Genomic DNA, 21,197 nt, shown 5'->3' on the forward strand with positions numbered 1-21,197 from the left:
CAGTTGCTAATGTGCAAACAGCCTGCAGATGTAACAGGATAAGCACTGTGTGCAGCCTTTCTGAAAATAAGGAGGTTTTAGTGAAGTTTTTATGCAAGAGAAGGAAATGTGCTCTTTAAGACGGCCTTGGTGCCTGAAGTGAGAAATAAGTTGTCCAGGACAAGCTGAAAGTACTTACACAAAAGTAATGTGAAGCAAAGTAAACTAGAATATTACAGCGCTGTTCCAGGAGTCAGGAACAGGCTTTGGATAGAGGAGATGGTATCTGTGTTGTCTGAGCCACTTGGAAGCAATCTTCCTTTACTTTGAAACTAGATGTGGCCAGATCTTTCTTCATATCTACACATCTGAAACCCCAGCTCTGACTGTGGCCTCTGAGTACAGTTTGTATTATAAATGCCTAGTAAACATGCAGAGAGGTACTGTGTTTGACAGCTGTGGCACTGACAGGAGAATACACCTGGGAGACTTAGTAGACCTTTCTGTATCTGTGAGTCTATTGACAGAAAGAGAATCTTGTTATCCCTAAATAGGAGTTTAGGGGATGTGAACATAATGAAATGGAAATCTTTTGGTTTTCTAAAATACATAGTCTCTACTTTTACTCCAGCTATGCTGTTTGACATACTGTATAATTATAGTCACTGTCAAGTAGCTCTTATTTGCATGAATTGAGCAGCTGCAGTTCCTCTGATGTACTGCCATAATTTTCATTATAGCTACAGCTGTTGATGCATCTTTGATTACTTTCTAACACACCCATCCAGTGCAACTAAATAATAGCAATTCAGGAGGAGCAAATGGGACTTAATTAATAGCAGCAACAAGATAGAGAAACATAATCTGTGCTGCTGTTGCTGTTGTTGCTCCAATTATTTGAGAATTTTAATACTGGGGGACAAAATGTGTTTTTTTGGGGGACTATGAGTGGATATTAATGGAACAGGTATTCTTCCCTGATTCTCTAGATGCCAAAAGAGGAACTTCAGAACAGAAATCGTGAAGTTTGTTTTCTTCCTTGAATCAATTGTTTGGATATTTTATTTTATTAAGAACAAAGTGAGTTATGGCTGGTTTTAATTCTAAATTTTCAAATCCATTTCTGTTTTTCATAGTTACAGTGTAAACTACCAAACTTCTTGGTATTGGCCTAAAATATTTTCTTATTTTTATCTTTGCCAGTTTATACTACATTAACTATACAGATATTCTTAAAGTGACTCATTGGAACCAAGTGGCTTATGTACCTTCTCTGAAATGTGCCCTTGCAGCATGATGCACATCTCTGCTAATGCAGAGGTGTGGACAAATCCGATTTTAAAATAGCTGAGTTGGTTTAAGATATTACTGATCTGTTCTTCCAGAGGCCGTTCTTGTGGTTAATTGTCTCTTACTCTGTTTTAAGACAGCTCATTTAAAATTGGATTAGGGAGGGCTTGCATGAACTCTGGTAGATTTATTGCTGACATAAGAACAGTGATTAAAAGTGAAAGCCTCTTAAGTTGCTCACCTTTGATCTGGGAGGTCTTCTCAGAACATCTTATTGAATCTTGGCTGCTTTATGGATTGTTGCAGTATGACTCTCTGTAAAAGCAACATCCTTGTAAAGATTATAAACATGTGACTGGGGTGGTGGTGGGTGAAATTATTGTCCAGAGAAGGGCAAGGTAAAAACCCTTTCAGACTTTCTGTGGTATGAATACTGGGAAGATAAGACTTCTGACACTGTAATAATTTATCTCAATTATTTCTGTAAAACTGAATAATGTAAAACCATGCAGATATGAAACTTGTTTGGACATCTGAGCCTTTTACTGCAGTTTCTCATTAAGCCTAGGCTTTTTTCAGTATGCCACAGCTGAATATTCTGAGACTGTGAAGATGGCTCCTGGGTTCTTCTGCCAAATATGTGTATGTTGTGGTTCTTCATGACACTTCAGCCATTTCAGTGACATGCACAAATGAATCAGTGATGCAATTTTACAAATGATTGAAATGAAGTACCTATTCTGAGTTCCCTGTATGCAGAAACTTGAAGTGTATCTTGTACTTACACAATACATAAAATTAAGGAGAACTGACTTGGCAGGATTGGTTAAGGAATTTGGACAATTGTAGTGGGTTGTTGGGCAATAAACTAACAGATATGGGGCAGAGATGGTTTGGTAATGAATCCATTTGTGCAATTAGTAGATCACAATAATCTCTGAGGACAGTATCTGCAGTGGACTACCAGCCAATAGCCGAGAAGACTAACTTTGATTCTGAGCTGTTTTGTCTTCTATTTCACGTTAGTGCCTTTGAGAAAACTCCCTGAGGCAGTGTCTGTGTAAGTCTTTTAGATACATCTACAACTTTGAAAATCTGGTCCTATGCCACTTGGCAAATGACTTCCATTGTATCTGAATGCTGCTGAAAAATACAGTCTCTTCCCCACTACCCTTTTTTTGCTTCCTAATGCCACTGGAGTCAAAATAGAGGTGTGTCACTACCGATTGAATCTAGTTTAAAAGGTGGCATCTCCAGGCAGAGGATGAGAGTGAAAAGATGGAAAGCTACCCATTTCTATGACTACTGACCTCAGAAGTGCTCATAGGTAGAGGCAGCAGTATTCTCCTTTTCCTTTTTTTTTTTTCATTTTTTTCAAAATAAATAAATCTCCTATTTCTTCAGCTGTAGTTAATATTGCACACTTAAATCGCAAAGAGCCAATTTCATTACTCTTGTTAGTGCTGAGCAGTATCCTACTTCATAAAAAGTGCCATTGATTTAAAGAGGTATTTGCTTTCTGAGCAATCTTCTGCCCTGTGTCTGTAGGAGTGGCAGAATCAAGCTTTTAAAAAGGGAAGAAGCTTATGCTAATAACACTGTATTTATCAAATTGCCCTTGCTGCATTTTAATTGGATATTTTCTGTATTTTTTTTTTGTGAAATATGTATGCATGCTTACTATTTCATTTTAAGGTCTCAGGCTTGTTCCATAAAATGCATAAGAGATACAATGAAATTCACTGCTGTCAAATAGCTTTTGGGGTGTGTGTTCTTGTTGTGACTTGTGTTTATTTACTTTTACAAGAGTGTGTTTAATGCTTTAAGTGTAATTTATATGAAATGAAAGAAGTAGAAGATGGTATAACCACTACATAGAATAGATCTAGGTTCACTATAACTTCTCATTTGTTGCTTCTTTCAACAACAAAAAGAGTGGGGAGAAGCTGGAAACACCTTACTATTTTACAGTAAGCTTTTCCTTATGGAAATAGGTTTCAGAGTGTCAGAGCACAAAACACTAGCTTCTTTGGAAATATTTCACTGTATGCAAGGCTTTGGGCTTTTAGTTTATCAGGAAGAGCTTTTAGGTACACAAGATGCTGCTGTTTGAAATAAAGGTGCCTCAGTACATATTAGCTCTTTTCACTGGACAGAGCATGATATGAATGTAACGGGATGGGTTTCACATTTTCATGAGTTCTTGCAAAGTCCAGGCTGACAAAGCACTTTTCATTGGATGTGACTCTAACATTGCTGTGCATAGTCAGAAAAGAATCAGCGGCTGAATCTGAGAGTGGGTTCTCTCAGCTTCAGGTGTTTGCTATATGCCACAGATCACTTAGCTATATAAAATTTTCCTCTCTATGTATATGTGTGTGTGTGCATGTAAAACCTCCTTCAAATCAGTTGCCAGTTTTAGAATTCCATTGCAGTCATGCATCACTTCACGTTTTTAGAGCCATGGGAGTTTTGTTAGTACAATTTTCTAACGAATTTTCAGAGGTGGATTATAGTTTTAAAAGTTTCACAGTGCCTGCCTTTAAGAAGACTGTTTTTATTTTCGACCTAGCACACTTGATGTCTGCTTAAGTAATCACAGCACTGCTAGAAATGGACTTGAGAGCTTGTATTTTTGGGTTTGTTTTTATGGCCTGGTTTGGTTTTTTCCTTTATTACCAGTTTTCATTTGGGTTTGAATTTCATGGGTTCACAATCTTCCAGGCAGAAGATTTTTTATGTAGTCCACAGTTCAAATTTACCACTGTTTGACTTTACTGGAAATGTAAATAACAGCAACATAGCCTGAATTGGAGTTGATGTTTTTTTCTGGGGTTGTCTTTTTGTAGGGATTTATTTCATTCTAAGTTAGATTTTTTCCTTTGGGAGGCCAAACCATCTTATCCTAGGTGAATGAGATTTTTGTTATCAGCATGCATCTACATTTTAGACCACTTCTACCATGCAATCTTATGTCCTTTCTGTTGAACAATCCTGTCTGCAGCTGATTCTGTGCTGCACAGGAATAATAAACAAAGATAATGGAAAACTTAGATAAGATGGATTTTAGGGAATGCAGAGCTGGACCCATGCTGATTCTTGCTGAGACCCTGGGCTCTCAGTACACTGTAGGAAAGCATTCAAGTTTGAAGGAGAGTTAGTTTAGGAAGAGTACAAATGCACTGAAATTGTCCATTATGCTTGCACCTGTGAAGTGACTGATCCCCAGTTGAGATAAACTGCCTGCAGGTGTTTGAGTTGGATGCTGTATTGCTGATCTTCACTACCAAAATAATCTTTTAAATATGTATATATATATATGTATATATAAATATGTGTGTATATATATTATCAGACAGCTCATGTGAAGTCTGAGAAGCACTTACCTGTTCCAGTGTGCCAATTCTGAGGTGGGATTGTATTGAGCTGTGGCTCCATGAGAAGGATGGACTACCTGAACAGCTCACTTTGGTGCTTGAGAAGAGTGTCCCTGCTGCCCATTCCCAGCTCACTGCTGACCTCTGGTTTGCCATGCACCAGTAAAGTATGCCTATATGAGTTGAATATCTCACTAGGAAGCAACAGAAAGCCTATATGTTTCCTGTCCTTACAGTGAGTTAAAGTGGTTTGTACAGGGATAGACATAGTATGGCTAGAGCAAAGGAGGAACTCAGCCTCTAAATGGTGACAGCTCTAGGGAGCTGTTAGGTAGCCTCAGTTTCCCCTGAAGCCACAGCTTTTAAGTGGCTAACTTTGCATTTGATCAGCTTCTAGAGAATGTCTTCCAGAGTCCTTGTTGTCTATCTCATTTCCTCAGTTCTGTCCTGTGCTACTGTGAAAAGGAGAACTAGTCCTTTCTTCATCGTTCCAGGTAACAATATAGTTAATGTTGTAGATAACTAGAGGGTAATCATCCACATCAGAGTCAGTTTATTGAAATGACAAAATGTTCCCCAAGTTACTGTTTCCCTGGGTTTTTGCAAGGTGTGGATCTCAACTGACTTCCGTTGTAAATATTGCCTTTGCAATCGCAACTTCCAGTCTTCTCCTTTACCCCACCCCCCCACCTTTTAGGTTTTTTTTTTTCCCCTCTAACCATAAGCAACCCAATGTCTTAGTGAAGAGCTGTGGAGGTTGGACCTTTGTGTTCCTCTTCCCTCCAGACATATCGAAAATCATGTGAAATAAGACTGTCAGAATCTATAAGCCTTGGTGGCTTTAGCTTCCTGCTTATTCCTGGATTCTGTAGTTAGTGAGCAATGAATTGCTACTTCTGTAACGCAGCAGTCACCATAAGAATAAATCAAATTATAAATTCTTACGTTAAATAAATTCCTATTGCGCTTAAACTGTTGTATGTGTATGAACTTCTACTCTATCTATGGTCTGTTGCTAGGTGTTATCCTCCAGTTGTTTTTTGTGCTGATGTGTTCATAAACAGAATGCAAATATATCCACTGAGGAAAAATCAGTAATTTCAATTAGTGTGGTTTTGTGTGTGTGAAAGAGAAAGGTTGTAAACAGAATGATACCAGGGAAATGATACTTTTAGTGATAATTGGTCACACTTTTAGGCGTATTTGTGGGGAATCTCTTACAGTTTGCTGAAAATGAGCCTGTTTATTGTCCAGCTAGTCTGAACATACCATCAGTTAGTGATGTGAGGCTGGCTGTAGTTCCCTGTCGGTGTAACTAATGAGCTATATTAAAAAGTAGAGAGGCGAAGAAGCTAAGTTACTGTTTAATGTAGACTTTTAATATTAAATTCTCCATCCCATTTATGCCTTTTATGAGTCACTGTGCCCTCATCTCCCCTGAGAAAAAAAAAAAGGGGCAAAAAAAGAAAGCTCTGAATTCATGCATCATATCTGGAAAAATGAAAACTTGGGTCACAGCCCCATGATCATTTAAAAAACAAAACCAAACCCACAACTTTCAGCATGTTTTGCATGTTTTGTTTGAGATTATTAACCTGACACAACGACAACATTTCATTATAATTTAATCACCAGTGATTTCAAACAAGTGTATGATCTCTTCTTGCTTTAGTCAGAAATTGTTGTGTAGGATGTGCAAATGCAGCATGAGTAGCACTGCACGCAGATGCTAAAGTATGTGTTGCTGCCTAGGTCTTGCGAAGGCCTGTTATTTAATGTGATGTTGCAACATATTTTAAATCCTTTAATGCTGTGGGTTGCAGAAATATGATGTATCAAATCCATCATAAAGTATTACAGCAACTCAAGCCTTACATCTCTTAGGGCTGATGTCAAGAAATGCTGTACCTTTCCAGGCAGCAGAGTTCAGACCAGTGAGGTGATCTTTGCCTCTTTGACATTTTAGGTGCCAGGCTCTGAGCCAGAGTGTTGGGAAGCTCCCCCTTGCCTTTATGTATTGGCAGCAGAGATGAGCAGAGAATATGACTGAAATGTTCCTGCTTTAAGAGAGTTGAATTTGGTCCAGGAGAATTTTATTCTGTTTTCTTTGGTCTTTATCAAGACCAAACATATGCGATAGAAACAAAGATGTGGGAAACCAAAGTTAAAAACATTGATGTATGTGCTGCATCAAAATGTGTACATAATTTTTAAAAATACAGTATTTTCAATTTGAAAACAAGCTCCAATGTCCTTTTTTTTGATTTCTAGATGAATACTGGCATTCAGACTTGACTAACCATGTCAATTATCAAACCTGTTTACCTCCAAGCGGTCATTCTTCATAGACGAATCTGGTAAAATATCACTGGATCTTTTATAATGGAAATTTTTGCTTTTGTCTAAAAGGCATATCTGTTGTTGAAGATGTTTGCTTGAATTAAATCCAAATAGCTGTAGTTCCTTTTTTGGAAGGAAAGACTCATGTAGCATTTTAGATGCATGAGTAATTTTTATGTGAGCATTATTTTGGCGTTCACTCACTTGTGTATTGAGGTTTTGGCAGCCTGTGAAGAATAGCTAAAACCTGCTTCGTGGGTAAGACCCGACTGCTATGTTAGATGAGAATTACTCTGAAAATGATTGTATGGTAGAGGAGCGTGTCTGGGACTGACACCCACTGATACCAGGGTAATACAAAAAAGGTCAGAGCTGGGAATTAGAAGAGGAGGAGAGTTAGTAAGACATTGGTCATTCGCAGGGAAGGAGAAATGGAGTGGTACCCCATGGATTGCTTTTGTACAGCTGTGGGGAAAAAGGAGGAATCCAGGCACTACATTTTGAACAACTGGGCATTACTCCCGCTTTATGGCTCTGGTGATTCATGCTGTATGCAGAGTTTATACTACACACTTCAGGGGAATTAACAGCTCCCCGGTGTAAATATCTGTTTTATTCTCTTGGTTCTGGTGCTCTTAAATTGTGGTATGAGCCTTGTGTGCTTTTGTAAAGCCATGCTGCTCCTTCTCCATGTGTGCACAGGGGGTGTTGTCAAACAGATCTGAGGCAGCAACCAGGGACTGGGGACTCTATTGCTAATTGTGTAATTGTAAAAATCTGTGTCTTTTCCAGTTGGGAAAAGCCTTTTAATTTACATTTCTGTTATTTTCTGGATCTCCTCAGCTCGCTTGAATGCTGCAGCATGAGAGGGGATGAGGGAACACTGTGTGGCTCAAGCAGCTTTTGTGCTGCATCACAGCTTGCAAAGGGGCAGCTCTGTATGTACAAGCAGCATTTGCTGCCTTGCATGGTGGTGATTTGGGGGAGGGGGGGGGTGCTGCATGAGCCCTTGGCCAGCCCTCTCCCCATCCCCACGGCCCCCTTACATAGGGCTGACCATCCCCTGCCACCACTGGTGGGAGATAGTGCCCTGAGCTGCAGGATTTCCCTGTGAGCATTGCACATGGACCTCAGGAAGAGCCATCCTGGGAAATGGGGCAGATTTGCTTTGCAATTTGACCAAATAATTTTCTTTTCTGTCAGTTTATTGCAAAGTGATAGGGGGAGGAAAGCTCATCTTACTTCCTTTAATGCTGCTGTGGAGTTTTGATAAGTCATGGTTTTTTTGATCCCTATTTCTTGCCCTGTGATCTGTCACCTAATTCAATTTTTCATTCCTGCTACAGAAAAAGGTCTTTCTGTAATTTTAATATTCAGCCTCATTTATCCCTTTAAGGAGAAATGTAGCTTTTCATGGCATGTTTTTCTCTATCTGGCTTCTGTGAGGCCACAGGTGAGAAAGTGTCAAGCCTGAGTAAGAAAATAGATTTAAAACCCCTAATGCAAATCTACTGGCTAAAACTGTCTGTAGCTGACTTCTGAGAAATTCTAGTCTAGAATGAGGTTGGAAGAGCCATTTGTGTGTATGGCAGCCAGTATGATGCCAAGCATCACCTGCAGGAAACTTTTGGGAGGTCCTACCTACCTTGTCTCAAGGCTGCCCTGCTCCCTGTGCAGTGTGTTAGCAGCAGTTTATTTCCCTGTGTTTCTTTCCTTCCATAATCCTGCTCTCAAATTAACAGTCTGTCTGGCCCTCTTTTAGCTACTCTCCTTTGATCAGGAAAGTGCTTAAGAAATAAATGTTTTTTCACCTCTCTGGTTATTCTTACACAGTCATGTCTGCATCGGTTTTAGTCTGGGGCTTGCCAGATCACAGACCGTGTGCTCTGCTGCTTTTTGCTGTGGATAGGCCTTTTATTAATTTTTCTCAGCGCAGACTTTGCTCTTGATTAGATGATGGATTTTGGGGAATGCAAGTTTCTGTATTTGCCTGTTACAGTTTAACTCCTGTTATCCAAAGGATCTTTTTCTAAGTAACAGTATTATTTTTGTGGTTCTTCCCTGGAGTGGCTTCCTTTGAAATCTGTAAACACGCAGCCTCTCTGACTTGACTTTGTTGCTTTTGGAGGCTCATCTTCCATTGAATGTCCCAGTGTTTGAGGAGTAAATGGTGGGTTTATCCATACCTTCAGCTCCTATTTACTGTCAGAGACCATATTCCTCCTAAAATGGCTTATGTCTGTTTAGCAGTTTCTGTTCTGACGTTTTTGTGTTCCATCTTTGCCTTCAACTGTTTTCTTGTTGCTACATCTTCCTTTTTTTTTTTTTTTTGATCCAGGACCCTACTTTTCAGAATTTTGTCATTAACCACGTTTTTTGTCTTTATATGAAAATACAACTTTGTTCTTTTTCTGCATTTCATTTGACTCTGGGTGATGTGCGAAAACATGATTGAGCCATGCTATAAATGGTTGTTTAAAGGTTTCCTTTGAAAAGTGTATCTCTTGTTGTTTAGGTCCATCTGCTCCTCTCTGGGAAGTGCCAACCCAGAACATTAACTCTTGCTCAAGAAAATAATCTGTAATTAGGAGTGTATTTCTTGATGTGATTTTTGACCCTGATCCTTAGAGTTTCACAAAATGTGTTGGAAAATCTAACTGGAGGGTAGCAAAGGCAGGTAGGTAGGTGGTGGTAAAGGCAGCATGTGCTGGGAGACGTGAGACTTTCCCTAGTGCTTGATTCTCGGCTTTTGTTGCAAGTGGAGGGGAAATGGATGTGCTAAGAGTGTTACAAAATAATTCAGTAATTATAAATAAAATTGCATATAATCTGTAAGACAATTTGAAATGAGCTGTGAGAAAAGTAAGCTCTCGTCTTGGTGAGATTTCTTAGGCTGGCATCAAGCCTATTCCTTTGACATGGAATTTCAGAGTGTGCCTAGAATGCTCTGAACTTGAGAGGCTGGTAGGATTTTTTGCATTTTGGTTCTTGGGTATTATTTTAATTTATTTAAGCCTCATGTAAAGAAGGTATATCAAGTTTGGTGTTTGGGGATTTTTTAACTACTGAGAGGGTTTGAGTTGGGTGACTTTCTGATGGGCTTATTAAAATATAGCTGGACCTAATTCTTTCAATTTTCTGTAGTAAAGGTTGCATTCCTGGAGTAAAGGTTACAGATTAAAACTCATAGACAGGAAAGATCAATAATGTGTATGGTCTTCTCTTACCCTATCGACATTTGGGATTGCAGAGCTGCTTTGTGCAATTGTATCAAAGATATGTACAAGGAGCATAGTTTCCCCAAACTCTTTTAAACCGCTTTGTCTTCATTTTTACATTTTTTAGTGGCTACCATTTAGGCATCTGTCAAGTGACTCTGACTAAAGGATTCCCAGGGAAAGCAAAGACTCGGGGGTTTATTTTTATGACGCCAATGTGGATGGACTATCACCAAAAGCTTTAGTTTTAACAGTTTTACACTTTGTAAGTCTCACTTCGTGTTGCCGCAGCTCTGAAGCAGCAATTCCTGTAACGTCTAATGGTCTTATTCTTTCTCTGCATAGGGCAGAAATAGGAGAAGCTCTCCATGAGTGAGAAGATATGGGAGAGGAGCAAGGGGAATTAATACCAGCAAGCTGTGCTGGGAGAGCATAGAACAGTCATGGCTGGCCAATATTGACTGCATTGCTGCAGTTCAAAAATCTGCTAAATATAATTAGAAAGGAGTTATTGATTAAATGTTTAATCAGGGCTTTTTGATCCTTTAAAGTCTATCCAGTTAATCAAGTGATATTGACAGATAAGTGAAATTATGACTAGCTCTTCCCAGGATAAATCCACTTGCTAATATATTCAGTGAATTGGGATGGGGGGTGAAGGATTGGTGATAGTGTGTAGTGGGATAACTGAATTTCAGAAAAATCTTTAGCTCTTTTGTCTAGCAAATCCATTTACACAGTACCTAGGTAATTTGATGGTGTAGTGATAAAGATAGTGACGAGACACTGCACTGGATAGGCAGAGGCAGAATAATTAGTCCCAGCTTGCTTTTTGAAGGAGACTATCTTATTCTTGAGGGTCTAATTCTAACAACATCTGTCACAAAAGTTGAAGTCAGGGCTGGAAACTATGCATCAGCAGCTTTGCTGACCAGCTAAATTATTTTAGTGTAGTACTGCATATTTCTTCTGCAGAATATTCTTCCCACAGTACCTTGCTGCTTCAGAATTCATTTTTATTGCAAAAATGACTGGTTAATGAAGTTGGTTTAAGGTGAGTTTCTGTAATAACCACAGAAGGCTTGTTTATTGGAATATTGAACTAGGCTAAATCTAGGTGTTTGAGATTTTTTTAATTAAAAATAAACCCCTGTATGCTCTGCAGTTAAATACTGATGAAAGTATTCCTAGCTTTCCAAGTAAGATTTATGGTCCTAAAAATATTTTGAGAGACTAAATACTTATACAAGAAACGATGTAACTATTAGAATACAATGTTGTCTCATAATTAACTATCAGTATCTAGGTTTCCAGGTTAGGTCTCTGCAGGCATGAACTACAGCCTTAATTTCAGTCAGCACTCTTAATTTCAGGCTTTCTGTGGCTTTGTGAAGATGTCAGTGTGGTGGTTCTTGTTTTCAGAGCTATACCAAGGGATTACTTTTGCTGTTAAAAGATTCTGGAGAAAGTAGGAAAGAGATTTGGAACAAATTGCCAAGGAGGGCTTATATATGGGGCCTCAAGAGTTTGTATTTTAATGCTAAGGAAGTTCTGTAGTTTCTTTTATGTGCATTGACATCTGTCTGTGCATAGTGGGCAGGATAGGTTTTAGACACATTAAATGGGAAGCTACATGATACCTGGTGTATCTTTCTGACTCTAAGATTTGGAACGCAGGTATCAGAGGTGGATTGAGCACTAGGTACATGTTAAATCTCTGCAGGGCCACCTGCCATGCTAAAAAAATGGGGAGAAGGCAGTGAGCCTGGAAGTTTCCAAACTGCAGTGTGTACTGCATGAACAGTTCAGGACAGTGTGCAGTAGCAGCAGTGCTTGACTACTTGTGCAATGGTCCTTTCCCAAGCTGAGAACCAGGTGCTGCAGCCCTCTGTGATGCCAGCAGCCTCCCTCCATGGTGTGCCAGTCTCATGCCAGCTAAGAGGAAAAGATTGCAAGTCAAGAGCTGTGTCCTTACATGACATTGAATCGAGCAGGGATGGGAACAGAATCCAGGTTGTTGACAACATGTTTAGTGTTTTAGGCATACATTTTTTACATTATGGGTTTCAGAAGCATAATGGTAGGAGCTTTTAAAATGCATAAAATAGAGGATGGTATTTGTCCCTTCCTAGTAAACTTCATTTGTGCCTTTGCCTTGTCAGAATACTGAATATAATTCAAACCCCGAGGTTCAGGAAGTGATGAGGTAAGGGCTAGCACAGATTTTAACATAATCTAAATGCTGCCCAGGGAACTGATTTTACCTGTTGGGACATCCAGTTCAGTAACATCAGTGACTATAAAAAGGAGGTATGAAAAGCTGAGAAAATACATTTTTGTTTGTATTTGCACCTTTTATTGTATATCTCCAGCTTCAAGTAGCTGGGAAATATTTTAGCAAAGGGAAGCATAGCTGTTAGCTCACAGCAAGAGCCACCTTTGAGGAAGCAATTATACCTATTTAAGGATAGGATTTGTTTGGTTGCATTGTGAGTGGCAAACAAGGCTTTCTCCTCACGTGTGTTGCCAGTGATGTGATGAGATGTGACATGACAGCTGGTAGTCTGTGGGTGAAATGAGATGTCACGGAGTGATGGAATTCTCCGATCAAAGGTGGAGGGTTTGTAACATTTAGTGCATCTGAGGGCATTTTAATATGTACAGCACAAACATTTGCTGTAGCTCTTGTTTGTTTTAGATGACTAACCCAAAATTGGATGTGGCCCATGGTGGCTGTGCTTTCCTCCTAGGGGGGTTGTAGAGCTTGTAACATGGAATTATAATGTTCTTAAAGGTTTCAGCTGCACTTCGATGCTTCTATTCCCTCAACCTTTTATTTCCAGTTTAAGTTGTGAGGATTTTGCTGCCCTTTATGTTTTCTAAGGAGGTTTCTGTGCTTGTAAGATCTCCAGTTACTTTGTACATTAATTACATTTAATAAATATTTTTTTTTTCAATATCGTCATGTAACAGATTTTCTGCTTTTTTTTTTTAGGCAAGGAAGGCATGCATCTAGGAGCCCAGTGGTATAACCTTCCCCTGGGATACAGGAAATGCAGATTTTAATTCTCTTGACCTGGAAGACAAGAACAGGCATACTCAGTCAAATCAGGGTTTATTTTGTGTTCATCCACTATTCTGTCTCAGGCAGGGCAGGATTAGGTGAATAAGGTATAACAGCTCAGAAATGGAATAGTGCTTCGGTCTTCTCAGCTTTTTTGATGTCTGCCTCATTATGTTTAGTAGTGCTTGATATACTTTTCTCACATAAATTCATCTAATGGGAGATCAGCTCTGTCATGTCCTAGAAGGTAGACTCAATTCCTTTCATAAAATAAAAGGAAAATACTTATGCGAGGTTGTAGCTGGTGATGTTCAGAGGCTGATTCCAGGCTAGCTTGGCAGTGGCATGAAACTCTTCAGATCTGAGCTCAGGTCTCCACTGCTTCCTTGAGTATGGGGAGAGGTATACCTAACAGAGAGTGTGATGGCTGGCTTCTGTAAGAAATGATGTAACTTAGAATCATAGAATGGTTTGGGTTGGAAGGGACCTTAAAGATCATCCAGTTCCATGACTTTCTTAAGCCTGAAGGCAGTCCAAGACTACCTTTACACCTTCCACTAACCACCACTTATCTCAGTATTTTCTGTGGAGCTTGCTCAAAGGAGCATTGTAGGGAGAGGTGAATTCCAGTGAGATTCTGGAAGCTGCAGCCTCACAGCCTCTCTGTGGATTTAGCTGTCAGTCATTTATTTTCCTTTCATCATGCTCGGTTCCATTTTGTGAGGGGGAGGTGAGGACTCCACAGGGTAGCAGAGCCTTTCTCACATACTAAACGTTTGCAACTTTTTCCTTATTGGCGCTGATGGGTCAGCTGTGCTTCGAATGTAAAATTTGACTTCCCATGAGAACCTCAGAGCATGCTGACCCAGCTTCCCAGATGAGTCTGTATGGTGCCCTCAAGATGTCCACTGAAATGCCTGTCCTTAAGGCCTGGCCCCAGGTACCTGGGACAGTCTGAGATTCAACCTTACTGACCTGCAGTGTCTGTCTTGTGATACTACCTAGAGGTTGTCTACATCAAGATGCCTAGCTGCATATGACTGCTTCTTTTAAAATGCGTCACATCACTCAGCACAGCTAGAATTAAACCCTTAATAATGTTTTTGTTATTGCTTTCCCAATGGGACACCGGGTGCCAGCAAATTGCAAAGTAAGCTGAGACAGTGAAGGAGTTTTGGAATACTTGCAGAGTCTTCCTCTTGGAGATGAGAGACCTGAGCTCCGTGGGATTTGCTGGGTTTTGGAAGCACTTGCTCATGTTAGCTAAAAGCCTGCAATACATTGCGCTCTTCCTTTTGTCACACAACCTTCCTCCAGTATCTCTACAAAAAGGCTTTCATGCAATCTGGCATGTCAGCTGTTGCCTTTGTGCATTGTGTTGGGTCTGGGATAAAGCGTAAGCTCTTCAGCCCTGGAGCTTTATCGTATGTCATGGATGCTGGTGGTGCTCTGGTTAAGAAAAAAGCAACCAAGCGAACTTACAATTAACAATAACTAAGTGGATTTGGGAACTGTGAGTTCTTACAGGTAGTTGCATTTTTTTAAAGGTTTTCCTATTCTTTCCCCTTTGAAAGCTGTTCATCTTGGTGTTTTCACTATGGAAAACTGCATTGTTAGGAAACAGACTTGTATGTAGGTCTCAGTATTACAAGATATATCTTCAGAAAGCCAATTAGTGCTTGAAGTAGAAGCTAATCTACTTCACAAGTATAATTTGTCTTACAAACAGTAGCAAGCAACCACGCTGCAGAGTACCATCTTAAGAAAAAGCAAGTCTAGTTTGTTTCCATACATCTATTCTGTGTGTTTCTGTTTCTAGAGGCTTTTTCCACTAACCTAATGCGTGTGTCAGTGTGAACACTGTGTGGAGACAGTACAATGCTGCAGCATTGCTCCTCCAGGGAGAGGGCTTAATCAGCCCTAGGGTGAGTTGATAAATTAGGGAGGTGACAGACTGTAGAAAAGAAGCAAAGATGTGAAATCTTTGAAAAGAGAAATGTGACTCTACCTTCTGTAGGGGAGCGGTTCTGTTACACACTGTAAGCAATAGATAAATAGAAAGCAATTCTGTTATGTTATGAGCTATGAGTTGTTGGAATGAGCAGTTAGAAACCAAGCTCACATGGACTCCAAAGTATGGAACAAAAACCAAATCAACTGTGCTATAAATAAAGCACCAGGCTGCTGACAGATCTTCCCCAGTGCAGATCAGTAGTAAGATCACGATCCATTCTCTTGAGAAATACGGTTTGTGCATTAGTATGCTTGAGTTTTACCGAAAACCCTGTTGTTTTAGGCATGAACTAGCAAGGCAGTGTTGGCACTGTAAGTGTAACATGCCCTCTGCAATTCTATTTTCAAATGCAACTTAGAATCGACTACAGGTGTCAGTGTGGGCACTGAGCATCTTTACTGTGGCAGCTTATGTATCTCATTTTGAGGAGGGCCAAAAGCTGCAGCTGAGGCATGGGATGTTGTAAAAATTAAGGTACTCCAGCTCTGGCTATAATCAGCATGCTGTCAAGTTGTACCATCAGCCTTTGGGGGCAGAGGGGAGGAAAAAATAGAAAATGGAGTGCCGTTGAGCTGAAAATGGAAGTCGATGCATAGATTGACTGTGTGTGCTTGTTCTTCATTGACAGATTGATGACACCTGGCAGTGAAATTCGATTTGTCCATAAGCTCATGGGTCTGGTGCCAGGCTGGGGAGGAGGTGCCCGGCTGGTGCGGATCATCAACAGGAGGGCTGCCCTCCAGCTCCTCAGTGGGGCTACCAGGGTGGACCCCGAGAAGGCTTTGCACCTTGGGCTGTCGGAGGAGACACTCTCATCCTCGGATGAAGCTGGAGCATTAGAAGAAGCCCGAGCCTGGCTAAGTCAGTACACAGAGGGTCCAGCCAGCGTGATTCGGGCTGCAAAAGAGGTGGTGGCAGTGGGAAGAGAGCTACCGCTGGAAGCAGCCCTACAGACAGAGAAGGACATTTTTGGAACTCTGTGGGGTGGGCCTGCCAATTTGCAGGCACTGGCTAGAAGTCCAAAACATAAATGACCGTCAGTGCATAAGAAATGTTCCTGACCTTTTTGCAAACAAAGCTTTCGCTAAAGCAGGCCTTTAACTGAATCATTTAGGGGCTTCATCATTTAAACTGACATTAACATTCCAATCGTTCACATCAGGCAGACATATTTGGTGTGCAACCACATAGAAATCCCCTGCAGATTCTTTGCTGTCCTAATCATTCACTGAATGGAGATGAGTGAAATTAGTATGCAATTCTTCTGGAATGAGGCTGAAGATTATTTTCTTCAGAGTTAATTTTGGTTTTCTAACTGGTATGGAAATAAATTGCTTGAAAGATACAAGGTGTATGTATTTGCAGAACAGGTGCATCTAAAGCTGCAGAATATGAGTTTCCCCACATGAGACTAGTGTCTTTAAGCAGCTTGGAAGCGATGGTAACTGGTGAGAGGATAGCTTTTGTTTTTTTCTTTGTCAGTCAGTTCTTTTTATAATTGATGAGAAAGTATCCAAGGATACTTAAATTTTAATTATTTTTACAGGAGAAGCTCTGAGTTACTGAGAAGTTTATAGCCCTCGTTCAGTGATGGTGATTCAGGTTTTTAAATGCATTTAGGTGCCATCTCACTGTTTGAGGAGCCAGCTACCTACATCTGCATCTGCACATTCCCATAGCCTCCACCTGCGCTGCTGAGCATATACAAAGCTGCTGACCTCATTCTTTACAGAGAATCTAGCTGGAATCTTGGAAGCCCATGAGGTACCATGCATCCAAATGGGATACCCTTGACTGACTGGGTGGTCTGAGTACTCTAGCATTCTGGAAGGATGTATAGATCTGTCTACCTTTTTCTTCAGCGTATTTTTACTGGTAGAGCATATTTGGGCTGACCAGATTTGGCACTCCACCTTCAATTCATGCCAGTGACTGTGCAAGTAACTAGATAACTCAGTGATTTTAGAAATCAGAAACTGACACCGAGTCCCTACTTTGGTAGATGAATCTCAAAATGAAACAGGAAAGCCCCTCTCTGGATTTCTTGTAGGCCCTTTTTAGGTACTGGAAGGCTGCTCTAAGGTCTCCCTGGAGCCATCTCTTCTCCAGCCTGAACAAACCCAACTCAGCCTGTCTTTATAGGAGAGGAACTCCAGTCCTCTGATCATCTTCACAGCCCTCCTCTGGACTCACTTGAGCAGGTCCACATCCTTCTCATGCTGAGGGACCCAGAACTGAATGTGGTACTGCAGATGAGGTCTCATGAGAGCAGAGTATGACTTCTACAGTGTGGCAGGATTCTGCAGTTAGAGACAGCAAGGTAATTGTACATATGTTTGAGGATCTTGGGGCAGATCAATGATGGCAATTAGGCCTGGACTGCCTGTTAAGATTCTGCAGCTTTTGAGCAGATGCTGTGCTCTGCTGGGTATGTTTCACTATATGGTTTTCACAGTGGGGAGTGTGTATAGCCTGAAGCAACCAGAAGAAATGCTTGGGAAAGGGATGTGTTTTGAGTTGGCACCTCAGGGAAGGTAAAGCACTTACTCTGCACTGTTGATCCTGTCTGTTTGCCTTCACACCTGGAGCTGTTGCTGGGGGAAGATTTCAAACCTCTCTTCTCCAGAAATAAAGTTCAGTTTTCACTTCCAGGTTAAAGTGACACAAATGGGAATGTGGGGAGAGAGTAGTGTTATGGTTTGTGCCTCTTCCCCCCCACAAGCCCTTTTTTATCTAGCAGCTCAGTTGTTAGTCCCCTGTGCAGCTAGATTCTTGCCTGTGTACTCTGAAGCACTTCAAACTCATTACTTCTGAAGTACGGATGTTTTAATATAGTCAGGCAGTACCTGACTGTTTAGTAATGAACTTTTGTGCTTTTCATGAAGTTCCTCAAGACTCTTGAGGGATTCCAGACTGCCAGCACCACTGAACCTTCAGAGCATGTTCCAGTCTGTGCTCATCTGACTTCTTGAAGCAACAGCCCATTGCCGTGGGTCAAAAAAATTGTGCTTTAAAGGGCAATTCCTTGTGTGTTTGCTAGTATCAAATTTGCCTTTACTAATACTGTGATTATGTTTATAAAATGGATGTAAAAGTTGCTTAGAACCTGAGCAAGACCCTTGAATTTTTAATTATTCTTCAGGAGCCAGGCTGAAAGGCTCATTATTCCATGCATTGGGTGATACACATTTGAAACTGTAGCAGAAAAATCTGTTTTACTTGCATGTTGTGAATTAGACCTGTGTGCCAGGAAGTGAAATTCAGTATGTACATCTACTGGGGACCTCTTTCCGCTTCAATTTGTAGACAGTGAGCTTACTTCTCATTTCAGTAAATCCATTTCCCCAGCCATCCTCTCCAATTTGTATCAAAGTCCAACATTTGCTTCTGAGAACAGGACAAATAATTAACAAGTACTGGGTAAGACACTTTCAGCAAAGTTTCAGAAAAGGCTACAGAAACTCATTTTGTTGGGATCACAAATACACCAAACTTAGCTTCACGAGAGTCTGAAGACAATGACAGGTGTTTGTTTTGATCAAGGATTTTGACAGCAGCCTAATCCTGTATTTTCTGGTTTCTTTTCTGTTTCAAAAGCAAGTACACCCCTTCATACAAAACCCCACCTAAATTACCATGAGTGCTAACTTGAGAGCTACAGACTGAGATGAAACAGAATCCCGTTTTACTAATTTCAATCCAGAATGCTTTATTTCATTGAATACTTTATCATCTTAAAGAGAAAAATACTGTAACCAGCAGCTGACAAGCATTTATTGTCTTCACAGTTGTTAGACTCCAAGCTTCATCTCTTTGTTGCCCTACAGAAATGGCCTAAACCAAACAAGCAGAAAATGCACAAAATAAATTATATACTCCCAGTCTCTAATTAAATGGTGTGCTAGCTTTTGTATTTCCTAAGGGCTAGTCTGCCAGCTCCCTCCTCAGCAGGCTAGGTTTCCTACTACATTGTGAAATGCCTGTCGTGTTCCCTTGCCTCTGTGTACTGTGACAGCCTGAGTGTTTAATGGTGGTGTGGATTCAGCATTGTGTCTTTAAAGGTTGGATACTCTTTTTAAAGGAGACCACTTTTAGCAATATAGATATTTTATCGTATTTGCTCCTGACAGAAATATACTTGCCAAATGGGCAATCTAGGTAAGCTAGGCGTTCCTGCTGAATGCTCAGTTCACTATGTCATTTGTTTTTACTGTGACACAGGATTCTTGTATTCTGTCTTCTGGAAATTAAGAGATGGCATAGATCTTAATTTCCCTTCTCTGTTTTATTCTGCTCTACCATGCATTTCTCTAGCTATGCTATACAGTTTGAAATCCACGTAATGCATGGTGTTACAAACCACCACGCAATGCAGTGTGGCTGTGGCTTAGCTAATATTGACAGAGAACATGTTTCCTGCTGAAGGGAATGGTTTAAATGCAAGATAGGAATTACTGGTTACTACTTTTTTCCTGGCTTGATCTGGGGAGTGCATTTGCCACTCCAGTAATTGGCTATTAAGCTCTCACCAGCCTTACTTTAATTTTAGTACTTCACAGCCAGCAGGAGCCAAAAGCAGCATCACGGGTGTTCGGCCAAACAGAGGTCTGCCTCCCCACTTTGGTCAAGAATCTTCAAGAATGATTGCTGATAAAATTATTTGTAGGCTGTTTGGGCTGAGAATCTTAGAATTAAGTGTACAGCAAGTCAAGTTCTTGTATTTTGTTTCTTGCTTTCTTCAACAGCAGATACCCTCAGATTAAGTAAAATGTGTGCATATAACAGAGGTGGCATTACTGAAGGGTTTTGCAGCACAAAGTCAGACTTTGATTAGAGCCACTAACGTATGCTAACTCAAAACAAAGAAATGACAGCTGGAAACCAATAAATAGAAGAAAAAATATTATATCCTGTTTCCTTCTGAAGTCCATTTTACTGGTTTATTTCCTTACAGAACTGTAAGATGACAGTAAAAATCTGTGATCGAGAGTATCCATTCCTTGACAAGAAGGAAATCTTCCTTATTTCCACCCTAATCTCCTCTGCACTCCTTTGCTGCCTGACCCACTGATCTTACCTGCAGGCAAAGGACACAAAGTGGAGGGCTGTCACAGCTCTGCCCAAGATCAGACACAGCAGCCATCATTACAGTAAGGAGAACATTTCAGAAGTTTAATTCTACCATTTCTAAAAAACAGCCCTTCTAATTCCCTTCAAATGATTACCTGCCAACAGCAACTTCTGTCTGAAGACATGTAGTACCTATGTATCAGCTACTGTCCCTCTCTATGCAGGGATACATGTACTCAGAATTGCAGATTAATTAGCTTTACTTTAAAGACTGAGTCCAGAATCAGCTGTTTCTCACTTTGAAAAAAAAATGTAAACCAACTGCTATCAACAGAAAAGACAAGCTGTGCTTTTCAATCTTCTCCAATACACAGAAGAGAGTTTGTTGAAACGCATCTCCTAGATTGCTAATAAAGTACAAAACTACCTTTCCTGCACTGCCCTACTTTTGCTATGAAGAACAGACAAACAGCAATATAGTCCTTAACATCCGTGTTCTTTGTTACAGGTTCAAGTCTGATAACTCATGCTCTTTTACTTCAATGTTTCTGTTGCTGATGTAGGGCTGTGTGTGGTACTTCTACCTGCTGTAGGACTGAAGCGAGCTGATCAGCTTTTCAGATGAGAGACAAGTGTTAAGCCTGTGTCAGCATTAAGCCTGCAACTCATGATTTTTCAGAAGAAAGACATACAGTGTTGTGTTTGACAGGCACCCAGTCTGGGATGCAAGAACGTGAACATAACATTCAGAGCAAGTCCTCCTTTGTGGCAAACACTGGAAGATGGTTTATGATAATTTCCTTTAAAGTTCTTCCAGTGAAGCTCAATTAAACTGGAGACGTATC

General features: G+C 40.4%; 1 protein-coding gene across 1 annotated transcript in view; it reads left to right on the top strand.

Annotated features, from left to right (window-relative positions):
* The window catches only part of ECHDC1 (ethylmalonyl-CoA decarboxylase 1), a 36,707-nt gene extending 20,172 nt beyond the window's left edge, over nt 1-16,535 (top strand). Inside the window, exon 7 of the mRNA XM_057409139.1 lies at nt 15,911-16,535. Within this exon, the coding sequence (XP_057265122.1) occupies nt 15,911-16,316 (406 nt within the window). The 3' untranslated portion in view covers nt 16,317-16,535. The remainder of the gene's footprint in view (nt 1-15,910) is intronic.
* The last annotated feature ends 4,662 nt before the right edge of the window (nt 16,536-21,197 follow it).

This window comes from Pezoporus wallicus, unplaced genomic scaffold (genome assembly GCF_028554395.1).
Source record: "Pezoporus wallicus isolate ANWC-B61680 ecotype Strahan unplaced genomic scaffold, APGP_CSIRO_Pwel_v1 contig_3817, whole genome shotgun sequence".
Lineage (NCBI taxonomy): Eukaryota > Metazoa > Chordata > Aves > Psittaciformes > Psittacidae > Pezoporus > Pezoporus wallicus.